This window comes from Adiantum capillus-veneris, chromosome 23 (genome assembly GCF_014529385.1).
Source record: "Adiantum capillus-veneris isolate H3 chromosome 23, ASM1452938v2, whole genome shotgun sequence".
In the NCBI taxonomy this organism is placed as follows: domain Eukaryota; kingdom Viridiplantae; phylum Streptophyta; class Polypodiopsida; order Polypodiales; family Pteridaceae; genus Adiantum; species Adiantum capillus-veneris.
The window spans coordinates 146636109-146654953 of NC_140953.1; the positions used below are offsets into that span (position 1 = coordinate 146636109).

The following is an 18845-nucleotide window of genomic DNA, read 5'->3' on the forward strand; positions in this document are numbered from 1 at the left end:
AGTTATAAGGGGTATGAGCCTCCCGAGAACGGCCACGGGAGGGGACCCCCCACCTAGACACTGTAGCCTCACTCCACGCACTCGCGCACCGTGGGGACTCCACGCAAGGTTCCCCGGGGCACGCTATGACCCTCCGTCAGTGCGGCGGAGCCTGAGGCTACGTGGGGCTAGGGACCCGGAATGCAAGACCCGCGAAGACCCGCGAAACGCAAACGGCCGTCGACCCATGGAACGCAACCACGCCCGAGCCGGTCCCGTCCGAGCCGGGCCCCCATGAAGGCAACTTGACCCGAGCCGGTCTCGTCCGAGCCGGGCCCTCCTGAGCCGGTGCCGTCCGCGCCAGGACCCCTTGAAGCAACACCTCGACCCGAGCCGGTCCCGTCCGAGCCGGGCCCTCCTGAGCCGGTGCCGTCCGCGCCAGGACCCCTTGAAGAAACACCCCGACCCGAGCCGGTCCCGTCCGAGCCGGGCCCAAAAGGTCCCCTCCCCGACGCGCCCAGATTCTGGGGCGTCACACTTGGTATCAGAGCTCCAGAAAAGAGCTCCTGGAAACGAGCCGAAGACCGACGTGCCCGACGCGCACGATCCTCACGACGACTCCAACCGCAATGGCCCGGTTCGTCAAAATCTTGGTGAAGAGAGCTCCAGAAAGCAACCTCACGCCCTCCGTCCCCGTGACGCGTCCCTGAACACCGGGCCGTCACCCGTGACCCGCGCCGACCCCGACCCGAGCCGGTCTCGTCCGAGCCGGGCCCCAAAAGGTCCCCTCCCCGACGCGCCCAGATTCTGGGGCGTCACACTTGGTATCAGAGCCAAGCCAACGGTGTTCGTCACGCCCCGGCCACTTTTGTGGCCCATGCTGAGCTGAAGACCCATTCAAGTCTACAAAGAGACCACAGGGCCCCGAGCTTGCCCTCCAAATGACGTCCAAACAGGGACAAACTCGCAGGTGCTGCATTGCGACGGAACGCTATTTCAGATTCGGCTTTCAAGAAGCCTCCGCGCGGGCCAACGCAGCAGGTGGCTCCGCGCACACTGGGTTACCTATTCGGGGAACGCTCAAGTACGGGGAATTCTACTTGGGTGTTCAAAGCATATCTTTTCAGCCTTCTGCCAAAACCCCAAAAATACACACACACTCATTTTCAAAAATGACAAAAACAAAGCATGCCTACTTACTTGCATTTGGGAACAGTTTTGATCACTTACACTTATATGCACCCCTTTGTCCCCACGGCCTCATGCATAGCCAAGCACTCTTTTCCCACGTTCGACGCGGTCGTCGAACTCTCTTCAACCGGGGGTGTATATAAGGGGTATGAGCCTCCCGAGAACGGCCACGGGAGGGGACCCCCCACCTAGACATTGTAGCCTCACTCCACGCACTCGCGCACCGTGGGGACTCCACGCAAGGTTCCCCGGGGCACGCTATGACCCTCCGTCAGTGCGGCGGAGCCTGAGGCTACGTGGGGCTAGGGACCCGGAACGCAAGACCCACGAAGACCCGCGAAACGCAAACGGCCGTCGACCCATGGAACGCAACCACGCCCGAGCCGGTCCCGTCCGAGCCGAGCCCCCGTGAAGGCAACTTGACCCGAGCCGGTCCCGTCCGAACCGGACTCGTCCGCGCCAGGACCCCTTGAAGCAACACCTCGACCCGAGCCGGTTCCGTCCGAGCCGGTGCCGTCCGCGCCAGGACCCCTTGAAGAAACACCCCAACCCGAGCCGGTCCCATCCGAACCGGACCCAAAAGGTCCCCTCCCCGACGCGCCCAGATTCTAGGGCGTCACATTAGTAAAGGCCATGAACAGGTCCCAACACAGGGACCCGGTTTTCTAATGGCCCCTTTACCCTATAAATAGCTTCATTCCCCTGTTCCACTCCCGTCTGTTTTTGACCCCTCGTTTCTCCCCTCTTCCTCCCTCCCACGAACAGTCGCTCTGCGCTACCAATTCGTCTCGCCCAATTTGTGTTATCTTAGCCCTAGCACATGGAGCTGGTGCGGCCAGCCAGCCAGCAAGGGGGAGGAGGAAGGTAGCCGGCTGCCATCGAGTGAATTTTGAGCACAACAGGGCTGCCTGGGAGGATTGAAGGTCCAGAAACTGCCAACTAGGAGCTCATACCAATATGTGTCTCTATTTCGGAGCTCATCGGATCTCTCTCTCCCCCTTCTCCCCGTCTGTTTTTATTCTCTCTCTCTCTCTCTCTCTCTCGCCTGTTCTTTCACCCGTCGATCGTATGCTTCTTGAACAAGAATTTCAGGTACAGATCCGTCACTTACGTAATTTGTCATCCCTCTAATTTTTGTTGTTTTCTGTTTAAGGTTATTCTTCTTATCTTCACTGCACAAAGAGATCGTTGAAACAGGGAAGAGTTCGGACATAGATATATGTAAGAAAGTACGCTTTTTCTCATGTAATGAACTGCTTCTATGTGTGTGCGCGCGTGTTTTCTCACGTATGCATTCATCTTTCAAAAGAAACGCCTCTCTGCTGCAACAGAATACCTCATGTAGCTGAGTGCCTTCAGCTGTTGCTGCTGAAACAGAGTTTGCTCACTTTTTCTAGAGTAATGTTCAATGTGGTCGTTGATACCGTGGTTTCAGAGGACGATTCTCCTATGCTCGAGTCTCTATTGCTCCCTCTCTGTCATAGGCTCTACACAGGTTTCCCTGGCCATTTTTTTGAGAAGGGTATGTTGCTGGAAAGTGTATTCCGAGTAGGGTATCTCCACATTAAAGGCAACTTGCAATGGAGACAGGTCTAGCAGTCTAGCAGTCTAGGGTTAGAGACGGAGAGATCGAAGAGGGGATAAGTTAAGAAGAGAACAGAATGTGGAGGATGCTAGGTAGCATGTGAGATTCTCACGTGAGCTCAATGAACAGTATCTTTAGAAATAGGGGCGAGTTTGAGTGATTTGGTCATTGGCAAAAGGTCACAAGGGATTAGGGGTTCTCATCCTCCATGCTGGAGGCTAAGACAACCGTTTCTCAAGGAGCCTGATGTGCGCTCACGCGCACTGTTCTTGTTTGTTTGTGATGTTGGATTGTGTCATGTTGTGTACAGGATGGATCCGGCAAGGGACTAATACTCTCACTTAAGGGGCATTGGGAGCTCTTTAGGCTTGCATCATTGAGTTGCTACTATTTGGTGCGCTTCTTTGATCTCTCAGCATCAGCAGCATTGCTAGCTCCATCTGCCACGCCTTGGAACCTAGAATTCAGTTTGGAGGAGTTTGAGAGCAGACATGTGGTTCCAAGATATTTTCTTACTGTGTCTGTTCCCCACGTACTATTCGTGAATCAGACAATGATTGAGACATTGGGAGGACTGTTTGTTCAAGTAGTACCCGGGATTTAGCTGTCTCAAATACGGCGGATTAGAGTACAAATGTTTTCTCCACTGGTAATTCCATCTCAGATTGTTGACATGATTATTTGTGGCTTAGTCTATACGCTGAAGGCCATAGTCATTGGACGGCTTGACGAGTGCCTATGGTGCATAGGAATAGGGAACGGTTGTTTTGGACCCTCAATGTTCTAGAGATGTGTTTCGAAACTGGAATGTGATTGGGAACACATATTCTGGTCCTGAAAAGCCGTTCCGGGTCGTGGTTTAAATTATTTTGTTGCTTGCTGGTTTTTGATTGTCTTATGACTATTATAGGAGCGTTTTGGGTGCACTGCATTGAGCTCTCTTCACACCATGGGGAGTTCTTTTGCTAAAACACAGGAAGTAAGGAAGCCTCTCACTGAAGTCTCAAGCAAACAAGCCTCAAAGCCAAACTTTATGTATAGTTGGTCTTCTTGCTCAAAATTGTGTCTATCCAACTAGTCTTGATTCCTCCTAAAAAGATGCTGTTGTATTGCGTTCAATGAGTCGAGAAGTGTTCGATTACAATTTATGTCCGCAATTGCAAATGTGGTCAAACGTCACCTTTTTACACCCATAAATATAATTGTCTCCTAAAATTTAAGTTGAAAAAATTATCATGTAAGCATTCCCCCCTCCCCCTCACAAACAAGAAAAAACCTTAGGGAATTCCCATTCTGGCTTGCTCTCGTTTTGAAGGTGTTTGCGGGTCCCCTATTTCCGTTTCCACTCGTGGTAACTATGGGGCATGCCCAACTTAGTCTCACAAGAGAGAGATCCACCAAAGGTCATCAATTGCACAACTATAGTAGCAACTTGACTTGCCAAGCCGTCCCACCGTCCAAGAGACTAGCCTTGTTGTAAAGGCTTGCAGAGATAAGAGGTGGCTCGACGAGATATCGAGAGCAACAGTGACCACACCCTGTAGGCAGACGCTACTCCTAGAGACGGCTATTCTTATTGAAGATGCTTCCCTGAGTCCGGTGTGTGGTAGCCAATTTTAGATACGCATCGTGCACTTTCATCCAAGTAACTCACCCCTTCGCCTCCTTGCTAACCTTACCCAAGTTGACCAGTTTCTCTACCTTGGTCTCCTAGCCCAACACGAAGCAATAGTATCTAGTTCTACTAACACATCCGGATGATATGTTAGCCTCTAAACACATTCGCGTGTCCCTCAGGTGTTGGCTTTGCCTTCCCTTGCCCTTGCCCTTGCCCTTGCCTTAGACGCTCCAACAGACATGGAGACAAAGTTTCAACCTTTACTACCATCACCTTCACCACCAACCCCACTTCTTTGTGGTGCTCTTGCATTACTATCCCCATTTGTAGGGTGTTGATCGAGTCAAGCGGTGGGGATGGCCTTGTGCTGATGCGAATCAACGCCATATATGACCGGTTTTAGGGTTAGGGTTTTGTGTCGAGGTCATATATTCTTTTGATCCATGCATTCGTATGGCCAGTCACAGACTCACTCTCCTCAACAAGGTCCATACCAATCTCTTGGTCAAAGGCAAAATCTTCTATGCCATCAACAATTCTCCATGTAGTATTTACATTTATGATATCTGCATGGTGCTCGAACATCTAAGTTACCTTTGGGTCTTGAGCTAACTTGACTATGTCTTGTAGATTCCAGCCAAGGGGCCTTAAGTCTCCAACTTAGAAATCTTTGCTAGGGGGTCCAATAAAGAGCGTGTACATGAAATAATGACACATGGTATTAGTACGGACCTTGCGTTTCATGTTGAACACGACACGTAGCTGTAATAGAGAAGTTTCGCAAATTGCGTTGGTTGGTGATGTGGAAAGCTGTACGGAATTACGTGAAACACGCTTGCTGTTTTGGACAGATTTTATTGCTAGCTTTTTGGTGAGAGAGAGAGAGAGAGAGAGAGAGAGAGAGAGAGAGAGAGAGAGAGAGAGAGAGAGAGAGACACGGTCCATTGTAGTTTCGTGTCCAGAGGTATTGGTCCCAAAGTCTGGTGCCCCTTTCAGTATTTCTTTATCATTAATTATTGCTAAGTATAACTCCTGAGGGACCTCTGCTCTTAGACTTTGCGTCTAGATGCTCTGCAGAGTGAGTCCCCAAGGGCTCTTATAAACAGTACAAGGGATGACCAAGAGTAGCACAATGAAAACTTGAGGTCCAATAGCATCTGAGGCTCAAAAGGTAGCGCGTTGGACAACCAGCGTAATTCATGGAAATCTATATGTTGCCACGTCAACAATCAGCACAATTCGCGGGTTGTCCGTACAACACTTGCCACGTCAACGTCTTTGCGATCTTTTTTCTTAATTTTTTTCATTCTCTGTCCCCAAGGGCCTCGTCAAATGGGTATCCTATAAGTCGGAACAACTTTAATCTTGTAAGACTTCAGTTTTTGGGTGGACATGCGACGTCATCATTTTGTGACATACCCCTCTCTTGAAAGAATTGGTCACCCTCGATTACGCCTACCAAAAGATAGAAGCCAGAAACTAGTTCAATAGACACTGACTCTAAGTATCGATGCACTAGACGACACAAATCAAGCACGTGCACAGACGACAATCACTAAACATTCACATCCCCATTTCAATCATATCACATGAAAATCCATCGAGATCTAGGATCATGATCCCCGACAACATGTTTAACAATTGCATCTAAATCCACACCGCATCTCATTGATGTTAGATTAACTAATCCTTATTGCGATCATGTTCATAGAATCTCAAAACCGAAATGCTGCAGTCATTTCATCTTTCAAACTTGAACTCAAACACAACTCAAAATCAAATTCATTTTTCCTAGTTCAAAGTACTTCTCTCACAAAGTCATCCAGGAGAATTTGTTAACTCATTAGTATCCCTGAAACCCAGAGGAGAAGTAGTGACTTTATTCTAGCTAGGTAACATGTGACAAAAAGGCGGAGTGACTTCCCTTGTGTGCAGTCCCATCTGCATTGGATTCAACCCTGCTGATCTTCGGGATCTCTTAAAATAGTCATACCTAGACCGAAAGTCTCAAGGTAAAGTTCCAAAATCTGAGGAGTATTTGCTAGGTCCTCCTCCATCCACTTTGCATTCAATGTCGGATGGTTCTCGAGTAAGAACCGTCGTTTGCTTTAGCTCTCTCTTTTTTTTTCTCCTTGCAAGTTAGCATTTGTTCGGGAACGAGTATCTCCTTGCTCTCTTCTACTCCTGAGTTTCGGAGTTTTCACCTTGGGCGAAACTATTAAGAAACAAGGTTTTTTATTAAAAGAAAAAGTAATATAATACTTAAAACCAGAAGTCTAGAAAGTTAAGTCAATGATCATAATTTCATATTCTACATAACTGCAGAATTTATATGACAAAAACTTAAAACCTTTAATCTACGGCCCACAAGAAACCAACTCTCAGGTATCTCGCCAGTGTGCAAAATGTATTGGTAGGCTCTACAGAGGTCTCAACCAAGCACCTTCCAAGACTCCAAGAAGAGACTCAGAGTCAAACCATCCTCCCCTCGGCAACTAGCCCTCGTGAGTGCCCAATGGGCCTCCTGTAGCTTCTCAGTCTAGAGTAGGTGCTCAAGCCCTTGCCCTTTCTCTTCAAATTGACCCTTAAAAATAAAAAAGGTTCGAAACGGTGAGCAAACGACGCTTTCGTTTTGGGCCCTTGAAACGTCGTTTCTTGTTACTATGGTTCTCAGACTCCCTATCGATTGTCACCTTACACTTGAAAGGTTTTCAGAGATTGGCATGAAAAGTGTCAGAAACTGGTGATGTGGCGTGTCCACAACACACATACACTTTCTATTGGTTGCTCTCGGAAATTGCAGTCGCACTGTTGACGTGGCAGGATCCGTATGAAACAGTCGTTGTATTGCTGATGTGGCAGCCCGTAAAAAGCGACGCGATTTGCGATAGGCTTGCGCAGCTTTTGGGCATGCTTTTTGGCTACGCAATTGCAGAGAGAGAGAGAGAGAGAGAGAGAGAGAGAGAGAGAGAGAGAGAGAGAGAGCCTTTTTACTTTATTTTACGCAAGAGGTTCAGAGAGAGAGATAAGCCTCTTTTGCTTTATTATTCAAAGCTTTTAATTCTCAGCTTTTGGGGCTCTGATTTTAGCACCCCTTGTAATCTTTAAATATGTGAGCAGGGCCTCACAACTCAGAGCATCTGGACGCAGAGTCTGAGAGTGAGCGCCTGCTTGCACTCTTGTACTTTGAACACAGATTTAATACGAAAAGAAATACCGAAAGGGATGCTAGTCTTTGGGGCCAATATCTCTAGGCACGGAACTTCGCCGGGCCAATGTCGAATCGATTGTGAATTGTGAACTGTTTTGAAGTGATTGTTTGTGGTGTTGCGATAGATTCTCGACTTGGAGTGCCCACAATGGTATCAAAGCGTGGCCGATTCCTCTTCTACGAGAAATCCGATCCTTTTTATGCGGCACCTATGGCTTCAAACAAAGATCAGTTAACTTCCTCTGCATCCGGAGATGCGGGAAGAGATCACGAGGATTCACACGAGGAGTACGGCTCGCCTTGGCCTACTCAGGCGGAGCTCGAAGAGACGAAGTGTCAACGATTGATCGGCGACACAAAAAAGATGATGCTAAATTTTGCAAAGGACTTGAAATTTGCGGGTCCTTTGCAAAATTTATGAGCCAGACCTCCTTCGACAATGTCACGTGACACATCTAAATCTATGTGTCCGTGGACTAGCTACATCATGATCAGGGTTCAGTCAATCCAGTCTAGATTAGAAGCGATCTGACACTTTTGTGAGTCTATTCGTAGACCGTGCATGCCCAGTCACTTAGTGTAGATGCATATCCTCTGGTTGCACACATCATGATCATAAGCATTCCCATCAAAATCAGTCACGGAAATTTTCCAGTGCATTTAGCCTATTTTACCTATTTTTGACATTTTTCACTTATTATTTTTAAGTGACTTTTGTTGGAAAGTAGGTAGGGCAAAGTAAGTAAGTTTGTATATAAGCAAACCTAGACTAGCACTATTTGGCAGAAGAGGCAACATGAGCCAAGCTCAGCAGACAACTTCTCAGCAAGACCAAGCCTTGGCGGATTCCGTCCAAGCAGCAAATCCCCCCCATCCTAGCGTTTCCTCATCAGCCATTGCATGGCGTTTTTGCACCAGCACATCATCGCCATGACCCCCAGTGCTTAGCATTTTGCATCAGCACCTCGCTAGCGAAGCCCAGGTCCTAGCGTTTTTCCCATCCATCAACCTAGCGTTTTCAGCCTCAGCCACAACAATTCAGTAGCAGATAAAGACCAGCAAGATTCACCTAAAGTGTAGCAGATTCAGCCCCGGTAAGACCATCAGTTTTCAGCCCTAAACCTGCAGATTTTCAGCGACAAAGACCCATTGAAAATAGTCCCAAAATCAGCGTTTTTGGCTCAGTCGCAAATTTCAGCCCATATCGTTTTTGGATAGCAGTAGGAAGATTGCAGATTTCAGTCCTAGTTTCGGCCCCGTCATCCCCGTCGTCGTTGTCAACATAGTCTAGACTTGCATCAGTCTCATGTATACCATTTGTACCAGATTGTGCAATCATAAGTAGACCACTCTAGTCGACGAGAGTGGGACCTTCAGAGGAGGGTTTTACAACGTCTGTGGTGTCGTATCTCTCTTCTCTCTCTATCTCTCAGTCTCATACACTTGCACGCACAATGTCCATTCACTTTGTTTGTGAGCATAGCATTTTCTAACTAAGAATGGAAGGCTCTACCTTCCATAAGAACAAAAGGCACCTTGAGCACAGTTCGGAGCACTCATCTTGAGTAAAGCGCAAACATTCATTCCGTTGCACCTAACATTGGTATCAGAGCTTTGGTAGTGTTCTGTATAACTCAAGGAAAGAACCACAAGAATCACAATAATGTTTTTGCTTGTTGCGATCGCACGAACCCAAGTTCACTTGGGCGTATCGATTCCGAATTGTGTTTTTGAAGAGTGACATGAATCCTAAGAAAGAAGGGCTTGTCCAGTCTCCCCTTGTGTCTCTTTTCACTCATTGAGAGCGGATTGTACACTTAGCGGCCGGCCAATCGACATGAGGTGGGAAAAAGCAACCTTGGTCTGAGCGCAAGGTCGCTAAGGGGTGCGCCCGCGGAAAGGAGTAGAACTTGGGCGAAGAGAAGATCCTTCTCAAACATAGATTGCAAGCTAAAGAAGAACCTCAAGACCCTCAAGAACCCCAAAAACCCAAGTTCCTCGTGAACTCAAGAACTTGAAGAACCCAAGATCCATAAGAACCAAAGTTCCTCGTGAACTTAAGAACCCAAGACCACAAGAACCCACAAGAACACACGACTTCAGAATGGTCATCACTCAAAGCGGAATGGATACTTCGCTTGGAGGTGATGAGCATGAGTGTAACAAGACTTGATTTCGAGGTGTTTTAGTAATAAATTTTGTTTTCTAGGAAGTTTTTGTCATTTTAAAGTTAGTCCACTGTGTAGAAGGATGTGTGGATTGTTTTCGTCCGATAAAATTTTTTGATCCGGAAGGCACTTTCTGGGGCATTTTTGAAGGCGTTAACGTGGGATTTTGAAAAAGTGATGTATGAAGCGATTGAAGCCTGCGTTATAAGGAACAACTTTGGTTCTTTGAGTCTTTAGAGATTTTGATGTTTTGATGCTCGTTGAAGGCCAAAGATTAAGGAAAAAAAGTTGGATTTGCTGTTTTTGCATCGTTTTTGTAGAAAATGCTGTTTTGCAGGTTGATTTTCAGCAAATCGGAGCAGGCTATGGAAATTTTCCATCACATAGCCGTCGAAGAGCGCAGCGAGGGCAACAAGATTGTATGAGACGGACTTGGGCTATTTTGGCTCCGTTTGGGAGTTATGTTCAGTTGAAGACAGCTGAAAAATTGTGGACTTAAAAAAAAAAAAAAAAAAAAAAAAAAAAAAAACTAACCTCTACGGATCGCTTCACGATCACGTTTTTTTTAACCTTGTTCTCGCAGGTATATTGGCGCGCAAGTCGAGTCGACCGAGCGCCAAAAATAGAAAAGCGGCTATTTTAAGAGGTCGCAGGCTTTTTGGAGGAGAATAGAAGGACAGGTGGTGCGTTTTGGGGGGGATTCACCATTCTCTCTTCTGCGAGTGCGAGTGCGAGTGCGAGTGCGAGTGCGAGTGAGACGCTGCATGCAAGCGAATTGAAGCTCGGGGGTGGTCGGGAGGTTCGAGCTCCGTACAACGGAGTGCGCCCATATATTTTGCTCCTCTGTTGTATCAAATCTCTACAAAGATTCATCAATACAAAGATCTTTTTCTCTATCTTTTGCTATCGATCTCTATTATTCGGTTCCCGTGACAATTGGTATCAGAGCAAGCGGTTGATTCTGGACATGCAAGGATACGAGAGGAGGATGAAGGAGCAAGAAGACCTAATTCGGCGACTATGAGAAGATCTGAAAATTGCAAATCGGGAGCGTGCTGAGGCTCTGCGGGGCAAAGCAGCACGAGAGCTTGATATCTATGTAGACCTTGATGGTCAACATGAAGGTGAAAACCATGCTAATCCACCTGGAAACAATAATCATCGTGGCGGCACTGAGGTACCGCCAAAAGAAACGATGACGATATGGGAGAAGCGACAACCAAATCATTCTTAATGAAGGCTAAACTTAAAGATTTTGATGGCATAAGAAAGATATGCGAAGATTTAGAAGCGTGGATTGAAGAACTCAAAGATTTGGATTATACTTTCAATATCGAGAACACGACCACGAGACTTTCGAATGCTCGAGCAAGGTGACCGATAAGACAATACGTACCAAGATGGCTCAATTGGAGACTTTTTGGCGATGCGTACGATAAAGGTAAGTCATCTACCCCTTCTTTGTGATGTTTTATGTCTTTGATACGTCCTTTGAAAGCTTCTGTGAGATCAAATTTATGCGTAGAAGTTGAGATTAAAATTTGAATTTCTTAATTGATTTGGATAGTATTCATTGCTTCTTATCGTCTAAATTGATTGAGAAATTAAACTTGAAATTAAATCGAGAAGTTAAAAGACTTGTGGACTTAACTAGTGGTAATAATAGTTCCACGAAAGAGTTAGTAGAAAATTTTATTTTTTTTTCTTTGAAGAGTCGAAATCATAAAGATGATTTCTATAACATAAACATTGATATGCATGATGTTATCATTGGTATCAATTAGATCATTGGAAATCATGTTTTGATTGATTGTTAAGAAAGAAAAATATATCTTTAATCATTTGATGATGATAAGTCACACTCTTTGTGGAAAGAAAGAGATTCTAAATCTAGTTTTGGCAATGGAATTGATAAGGTGACTTAGATAAGAGTGTGAGACGTTGCTTGTGTTTGCTTGTGTGAGACGTTGCTTGTGTTTGCTAATGAGATTAAAGAGAATCTAGGGATAAACATAAAGAGACAAATCGAGAATTTATAGAGGATCTCTTACATGAACTTAAGGATGTGTTCCGGACGATCTTCCTGGTATACCTCCGCCTAGAGCAGTAGACCATGCCATAGATCTATATCCAGGAGCGACACCTTATTCCAGATCTCCATACAGGCTCAATATTGATGAGCTTAAAGAGCTCAAGATACAACTTGATGATCTTTTGAAAAAGGGTTTCATTAAACCTAGTGTATCTCCTTGGGGTAGTCTTGTGTTATTCCAAAAGAAAAAGGATGGTACATATAGGTTATGCATCGACTATAGGAGATTAAACAAAAAGACCATTAAGAACAAATATCCTCTTCCTCACATAGATGAACTGCTTAGTCATTTGAGTGGTGCCACAATATTTTCAAAGGTTGATCTTCGTTCTGGCTACCATCAAATCCGCATTAAGGTCGAGGACATTCCAAAGATTTCTTTTCGTACACGTTATGGACATTATGAATTTAGAGTTCTTGCTTTTGGTTTGACTAATGCACTAACAACTTTCATGTGCTTGATGAATAATATTTTTCACCCGTATCTTGATGACTTCATTCTGGTATTCTTGGATAATATTTTTGTGTATTCTACGAATGAAGAAGATCATGCATTGCACTTAAAGAAAATATTTGAGGTTTTGCGTGAACATAAATTGTATGCCAAAGCAAGTAAGTATTCTTTTGGAAAGGATCACATTGTGTAATTGGGAAGAGTGATTTCTAAAGAGGGGATTCACATTGATCTTGATAAAGTTAAGACTATGTTAGTAAGAGATGTAAGAAGCTTTATGGGTCTAGCACAATATGAGAGAGCACACATTAAAGATTTCTCTAAGATAGCAAGTCTTTTGACCGAATTGACCAAGAAAGACAAGGGTTTTGTGTGGACTTCTAGCTGTGAGACTGCTTTTGAGACCTTGAAGGCTAAAATAGCGGAAAATTATGTTTTAAAAGTTCCTGAGATGGGCAAACCATTTGTTGTGTCCTGTGACGCTAGTGGTTAACAATTAGGTTGTGTTTTGACACAAGAAGGAAGAGTGGTTGCATATGAGTTTAGGAAATTAAGACGACATAAATTGAACCATGCAACACATGATCTAGAATTGCTTGCTGTTGTTCATGCATTGAAGCATTGGCGTCATCTCTTGCTTGGTGTAAAATTTGAATTGCGTACTGATCATCAAAACTTGAAGTATATTTTCACTCAGCCATTGTTAAATAACAAACAAAGAAGATGGATTGAATTGCTGGCTGAGTATGACTTTGATTTGAAGTATTTGTGTGAAAAAGAAAATAAAGTTGCACATGCATTGAGTCGTAGGCCCATGTGTAATTTGTTGACTGTTGTGCGATCCAATTTGATTGATGAGATACATACTGAAGTTGAAAATGATTCCTTTTATATGCCTATTTTGAAATTCTTGCGTGAGAATATTGGTGAGATGTATGAAAATAGATATCACTTGTATAAGGGAAATCTGTATTGTTATGACCGCTTGTGTATTCCTGCAAATTCTTCTTTTAAGAGTCAAATTCTGCATGAGTGTCATAATTCACCTTTTTGTGGTCATCCTGGATTAAATAAGACATATGAAAAGATTAAAACCTTATTCTTTTGGCTGCATATGAAATTGGATGTTAAGAATTATGTGTGTGAGTGCTTTCAATGTCAACAAGTTAAGATTGAGCATAAGAGGATGCCTGGTGACCTTCAACCCTTAGACATTCCTTTACAGAAGTGGGAGTGTATATCCATGGACTTTATCATTAGACTTCCTACTACTCGTGGAGGGTATGATTCGATCTTTCTGGTGGTAGATAGACTCACAACACAAGCTCACTTCTTTCCTGTAAAAATAATTTATACTGCATTAACCATTGCATACTTGTTTGTGAAAGAGATATTTCGTTTGCATGGCATGCCCAAGAGCATAGTGTCTGACAGAGATTCTAAGTTCACTTCACATTTCTGGAGAGCGACTTTTGACTCTATAGGTACCCAGTTACGCATGTCTACTGCTTTTCACCCTCAAACCGATGGGGAAACGGAGAGAGTGAATCGTATTTTAGAAGATATGTTACGAATGTATGTGAATGAAAACCAATCTAATTGGAATGAATATTTGCCTTTGGTTGAATTTGCATACAACAGTTCATATCATTCATCTATTAGGATGACCCCGTTTGAAGCAATGTATGGCTATAACTGTCCCACACCTATAAATTTTCTTAGCTCAAGGAATAAGGTAGAACTGTCACGTGAGATGCTTGAAAAGATGGATAACGAGTTGGCCAAAATCAGGGGGAACATTAGAGAAGCCCAAAAGAGACATAAATTGTATTATGACAAGAAACATCGGGTTGTGGAGTATGAAACTGGGGAGATGGTTTTCTTAAAAGTTATTCCCGAGAAGTCTCATTTAATTCTTGGGAAGGATAAGCGATTGTCTCCACGATTTGCTGGGCCATTTAAAATTTTGAAGCGCATTGGTTCATTAGCTTACAAATTGGAATTGCCTTCTCATGTCAAAGTGCATCCTGTATTTCATGTGAGTTTATTGAAAAAGTATGTTCCTAACGTGCACCATGTTTTACAGGACAACTCTAAGTTGAAAGATGACGGAACATTGACAGTAGAACCAGATTTAGTGCTAGATAGGCGTGTCAAACATTTGAGAAATAGAGACATTGTGGAAGTTTTGGTTAAGTGGCAGAACTATCCAGTAGAGGATGCATCTTGGGTTGATCTTAGTGTTTTGCAAAGCGAATTTCCCTCCTTCCAACTCTGAGGACAGAGTTAATTTTGAAAAGGGGAGATTGTAACAAGACTTGATTTCGAGGTGTTTTAGTAATAAATTTTGTTTTCTAGGAAGTTTTTGTCATTTTAAAGTTAGTCCACTGTGTAGAAGGATGTGTGGATTGTTTTCGTCCGATAAAATTTTTTGATCCGGAAGGCACTTTCTGGGGCATTTTTGAAGGCGTTAACGTGGGATTTTGAAAAAGTGATGTATGAAGCGATTGAAGCCTGCGTTATAAGGAACAACTTTGGTTCTTTGAGTCTTTAGAGATTTTGATGTTTTGATGCTCGTTGAAGGCCAAAGATTAAGGAAAAAAAGTTGGATTTGCTGTTTTTGCATCGTTTTTGTAGAAAATGCTGTTTTGCAGGTTGATTTTCAGCAAATCGGAGCAGGCTATGGAAATTTTCCATCACATAGCCGTCGAAGAGCGCAGCGAGGGCAACAAGATTGTATGAGACGGACTTGGGCTATTTTGGCTCCGTTTGGGAGTTATGTTCAGTTGAAGACAGCTGAAAAATTGTGGACTTAAAAAAAAAAAAAAAAAAAAAAAAAAAAAAAAAAAAACTAACCTCTACGGATCGCTTCACGATCACGTTTTTTTTAACCTTGTTCTCGCAGGTATATTGGCGCGCAAGTCGAGTCGACCGAGCGCCAAAAATAGAAAAGCGGCTATTTTAAGAGGTCGCAGGCTTTTTGGAGGAGAATAGAAGGACAGGTGGTGCGTTTTGGGGGGGATTCACCATTCTCTCTTCTGCGAGTGCGAGTGCGAGTGCGAGTGCGAGTGAGAGTGCGAGTGCGAGTGCGAGTGCGAGTGAGACGCTGCATGCAAGCGAATTGAAGCTCGGGGGTGGTCGGGAGGTTCGAGCTCCGTACAACGGAGTGCGCCCATATATTTTGCTCCTCTGTTGTATCAAATCTCTACAAAGATTCATCAATACAAAGATCTTTTTCTCTATCTTTTGCTATCGATCTCTATTATTCGGTTCCCGTGACAATGAGAGAGGCGAAGAAGAATTTTCCCCACCAGGAGGTTTTTCCGACCCTTTCCCTTCCCCATTTACGTCAAGGATTGCACTAACTCCTATGGAGACTTTCGACAAGATGTGTATGGAAATGAAGTTAGAACGTGAAGCTAGAAATGCAGAAAGAATAGCAAAAATGAATCGCAAGCACGTAGAAGACAAAGCAGAAAGAGAAGCAGAAAGAGAGGCAAGACAAGCGGAAAGAGAAGCAGAAAGAAAGGCAAGACAAGAACAGCGCGAGCGACACATGCAAGAGTTCTTGCGACTCTTTTCTCAAGTGCTGTCATAGATGCAAGAGATTCATGAGACAGAGACTCTCTCAGTCTCTTCTTCTTCCAAGCATGACACACAAGATTTGCATGATTATGAGAAGCATGATGATGATTTGAATAACAATGATAAGCATGATGATTTGGATGATAATGATTTGCATGATGATTTGGATGACACTGACAAGCATGATGATTTGCATGATCAAGATGTGATTTCTCACAAGCATGATATTTTGCATGAAGATGACGTGATTGTTCACAAGGATGATGAGTTAGTTGATGCTTTTTCTAGCGAAGCTAACCTCGTTGCAAATTCGATCAATCACGAAGGATCGATCTTGGCTCTCGAGCTTAGGTCAAAAGAACCACCTCAGAAAGAACCCACTCAAGAAGAACCCCTTCAGGAAGCGTCGATCTTGGCTCTCGAGCGTAGGTCTAAAGCACCCTCACAGGAAGTATATGTGTTCGCATGATTGATACGCACGCATTGTACGAGTGTTTCATTCGTGATCGTTTTCTGTATTTTAATCAGTGTCTTTATGTGATTCCTTTTACTAGGCATAACATATTGTACGTTGAGCACGTTTCACTCATGAATGAGCACGAATGTATGCGAATTGTTCATGAAAAGCTGGAAAGTATGCATTCAAGGAAATCTCATTCAATGTCTCTTCTTTGGCATGACACAGTACCCGAAAGAGCACATGAAAGTATGAGCACCAAGCATGGGAATTTTCGTTGTGAATTGCCACATTTTATTGGTTTAGATCATAAGAGAAAGATACGATCTCATTGTTTGCGTGTGTGTGGTGAACCGTTTGGCACTCCGTCTATTTGGTATTGCATGCACAACCTTCGAGGAAGACGAAGTTTTTTCCACGCACTTTACATGGAATGGGTATGTTTATGATTTTCTGTTGGAAATGGTTTCAGGAATTTTCAGTCATGGTGACTCTTGAAGTCGAAAGAAGCATACTTCTAGCCAAAGTTGAAGCATCGAAGGAGCCACATAAGGCTTTGTGTCGCTTTCGGCGCGACCCAAAGAAGCAAGCGTTGCAGACATTTATGAAGTTCAAGTACCGCACGACCCACACATCAGAGTGGGTCGGCGAAGAGTCCCTTCTAGGATTCCGATGCTATTGACGATCTCCCTCGACGCCATACAGTTCGGTACCAGTACCTCACTTTGAAAAGGAGGAGATGTTACGTGACACATCCAACCCTACGTATCCGTGGACAAGCTACATCATGATCAAGGTTCAGTCAGTCCAGTCAGTTTAGATTAGAAGCGATCTGCCACTTTTGTGAGTCTATTCGTAGACCGTGCATGTCTACTCACTTATTGTAGATGCATATCCTCTGGTTGCACACAACACGATCATAAGTATTCCCATCAGAATCCATCAGAATCAATCAGGGGAAATTTTCAGTGTATTTAGCTTATTTTATCTATTTTTGACATTTTTCACTTGTTATTTTTAAGTGGCTTTGGTTGGAAAGTAGGTAGGGCAAATTGAGTAAGTTTTTATATAAGCAAACCTAGACTAGCACTATTTGGCAGAAGAGGCAACATGAGCCAAGCTCAATAGACAACTTCTCAGCAAGACCAAGCCTTGGCGGATTCCCTCCAAGCAACATATCCCCTCTATCCTAGCGTTTCCTCATTAGCCATTGCATGGCGTTTTTGCACCATCACATCATCGCCATGACCCCCAGTGCCTAGCGTTTTGCATCAACACCTCGCCAGCAAAGCCCATGCCCTAGCGTTTTTCCCATCCATCAGCCTAGCGTTTTCAGCCTCAGCCACAGCGATTCAGTAGCAGATAAAGACCAACAAGATTCACGTAAAGTGTAGCAGATTCAGCCCCGGTAAGACCATCAGTTTTCAGCCCTAAACCTGTAGATTTTCAACAACAAAGACCCACCGAAAACAACTCCAAAATTAGCGTTTTTGGCTCAGTCGCAGATTTTAGCCCATAGCGTTTTTGGACAACAGTAGAAAGATTGCACATTTCAGTCCTAGTGTCGGCCTCGTCATCCCCATCGGCATCGTCAACATAGCCTAGACTTGCATCAGTCTCATGCATACCATTTGTACCAGATTGTGCAATCATAAGTAGACCACTCTTGTCGACGAGAGTGGGGCCTTCAGAGGAGGGTTTTACAACGTCTGTGGTGTCGTATCTCTCTTCTCTCTATCTCTCAGTCTCATACACTTGCACGCACAGTGTCCATTCACTTTGTTTGTGATCATAGCATTTTCTAACTAAGAATGGAAGGCTCTACCTTCCATAAGAACAAAAGGAACCTTGAGCACAGTTCGGAGCACTCATCTTGAGCAATGCGCAAACATTCATTCCACTGCACCTAATAGACGAGATGCATACACAGTGGCTAGAACCACCCAAATCGACACTGAAGAAACTCTCTACTCCCAGGATGTACACACAACAAGAATTAGAAGAGGTGGTTGATGCACGAATTGCTCAGCTTTTTGACGCGTAGAACAAAGCTAAAAAGCACGACAAAAAGCAAAAGAAAGGTGCTGACTTCCCAGGTTATTTGGGTCGTCAGTCGACATTTGAATTGGTAAGAAAGCAGAAGAAGCGTGTTCCGTTTGAAGGAGTATCCAGTTCTTCTACCTCTTTTGACTCAAGCGAAGAAGGCCAAAAAGACAAAAAGCGAAGCAAAAAGCAAAGCTTCGAGAAGGGCAAGAAAAAGGCAAAGAAGCCTAAATCTCGCCTCGTGGTCGACAGTTCTACAGAGGACTCGTCGTCAGATAGTTCGGACTGTGACGACAACAACTTTTATGCAAAAAAGAAGAATTTTTATAAAGCCAACCAGTATGACTTTCTGGAAGACAAAAGGAAGAAAGTCCGAGAGTTTAAGGAAGGTGGACAGTCAATTAAATTTGACACGTTTTCTGGTTATAGAGATGCTTCGAAGGCTTTGTCTTTTATACAGCA

General features: G+C 44.2%; 1 protein-coding gene across 6 annotated transcripts in view; it reads left to right on the forward strand.

Moving 5' to 3' along the window:
• Positions 1–1868: 1868 nt before the first annotated feature.
• The window catches only part of LOC147428782 (uncharacterized), a 29990-nt gene continuing 13013 nt past the window's right edge, over positions 1869–18845 (forward strand). For 2 of the 6 annotated variants that reach the window (XM_086496322.1, XM_086496323.1), the window contains exons 1-2: positions 2398–11193; positions 14385–16852. In XM_086496322.1, the coding sequence (XP_086352448.1) occupies positions 15897–16352 (456 nt within the window). In that variant the 5' untranslated portion in view covers positions 2398–11193; positions 14385–15896 and the 3' untranslated portion in view covers positions 16353–16852. The other 4 variants (XR_015185934.1, XM_086496320.1, XM_086496321.1 and 1 more) reach the window with 4 other exon arrangements.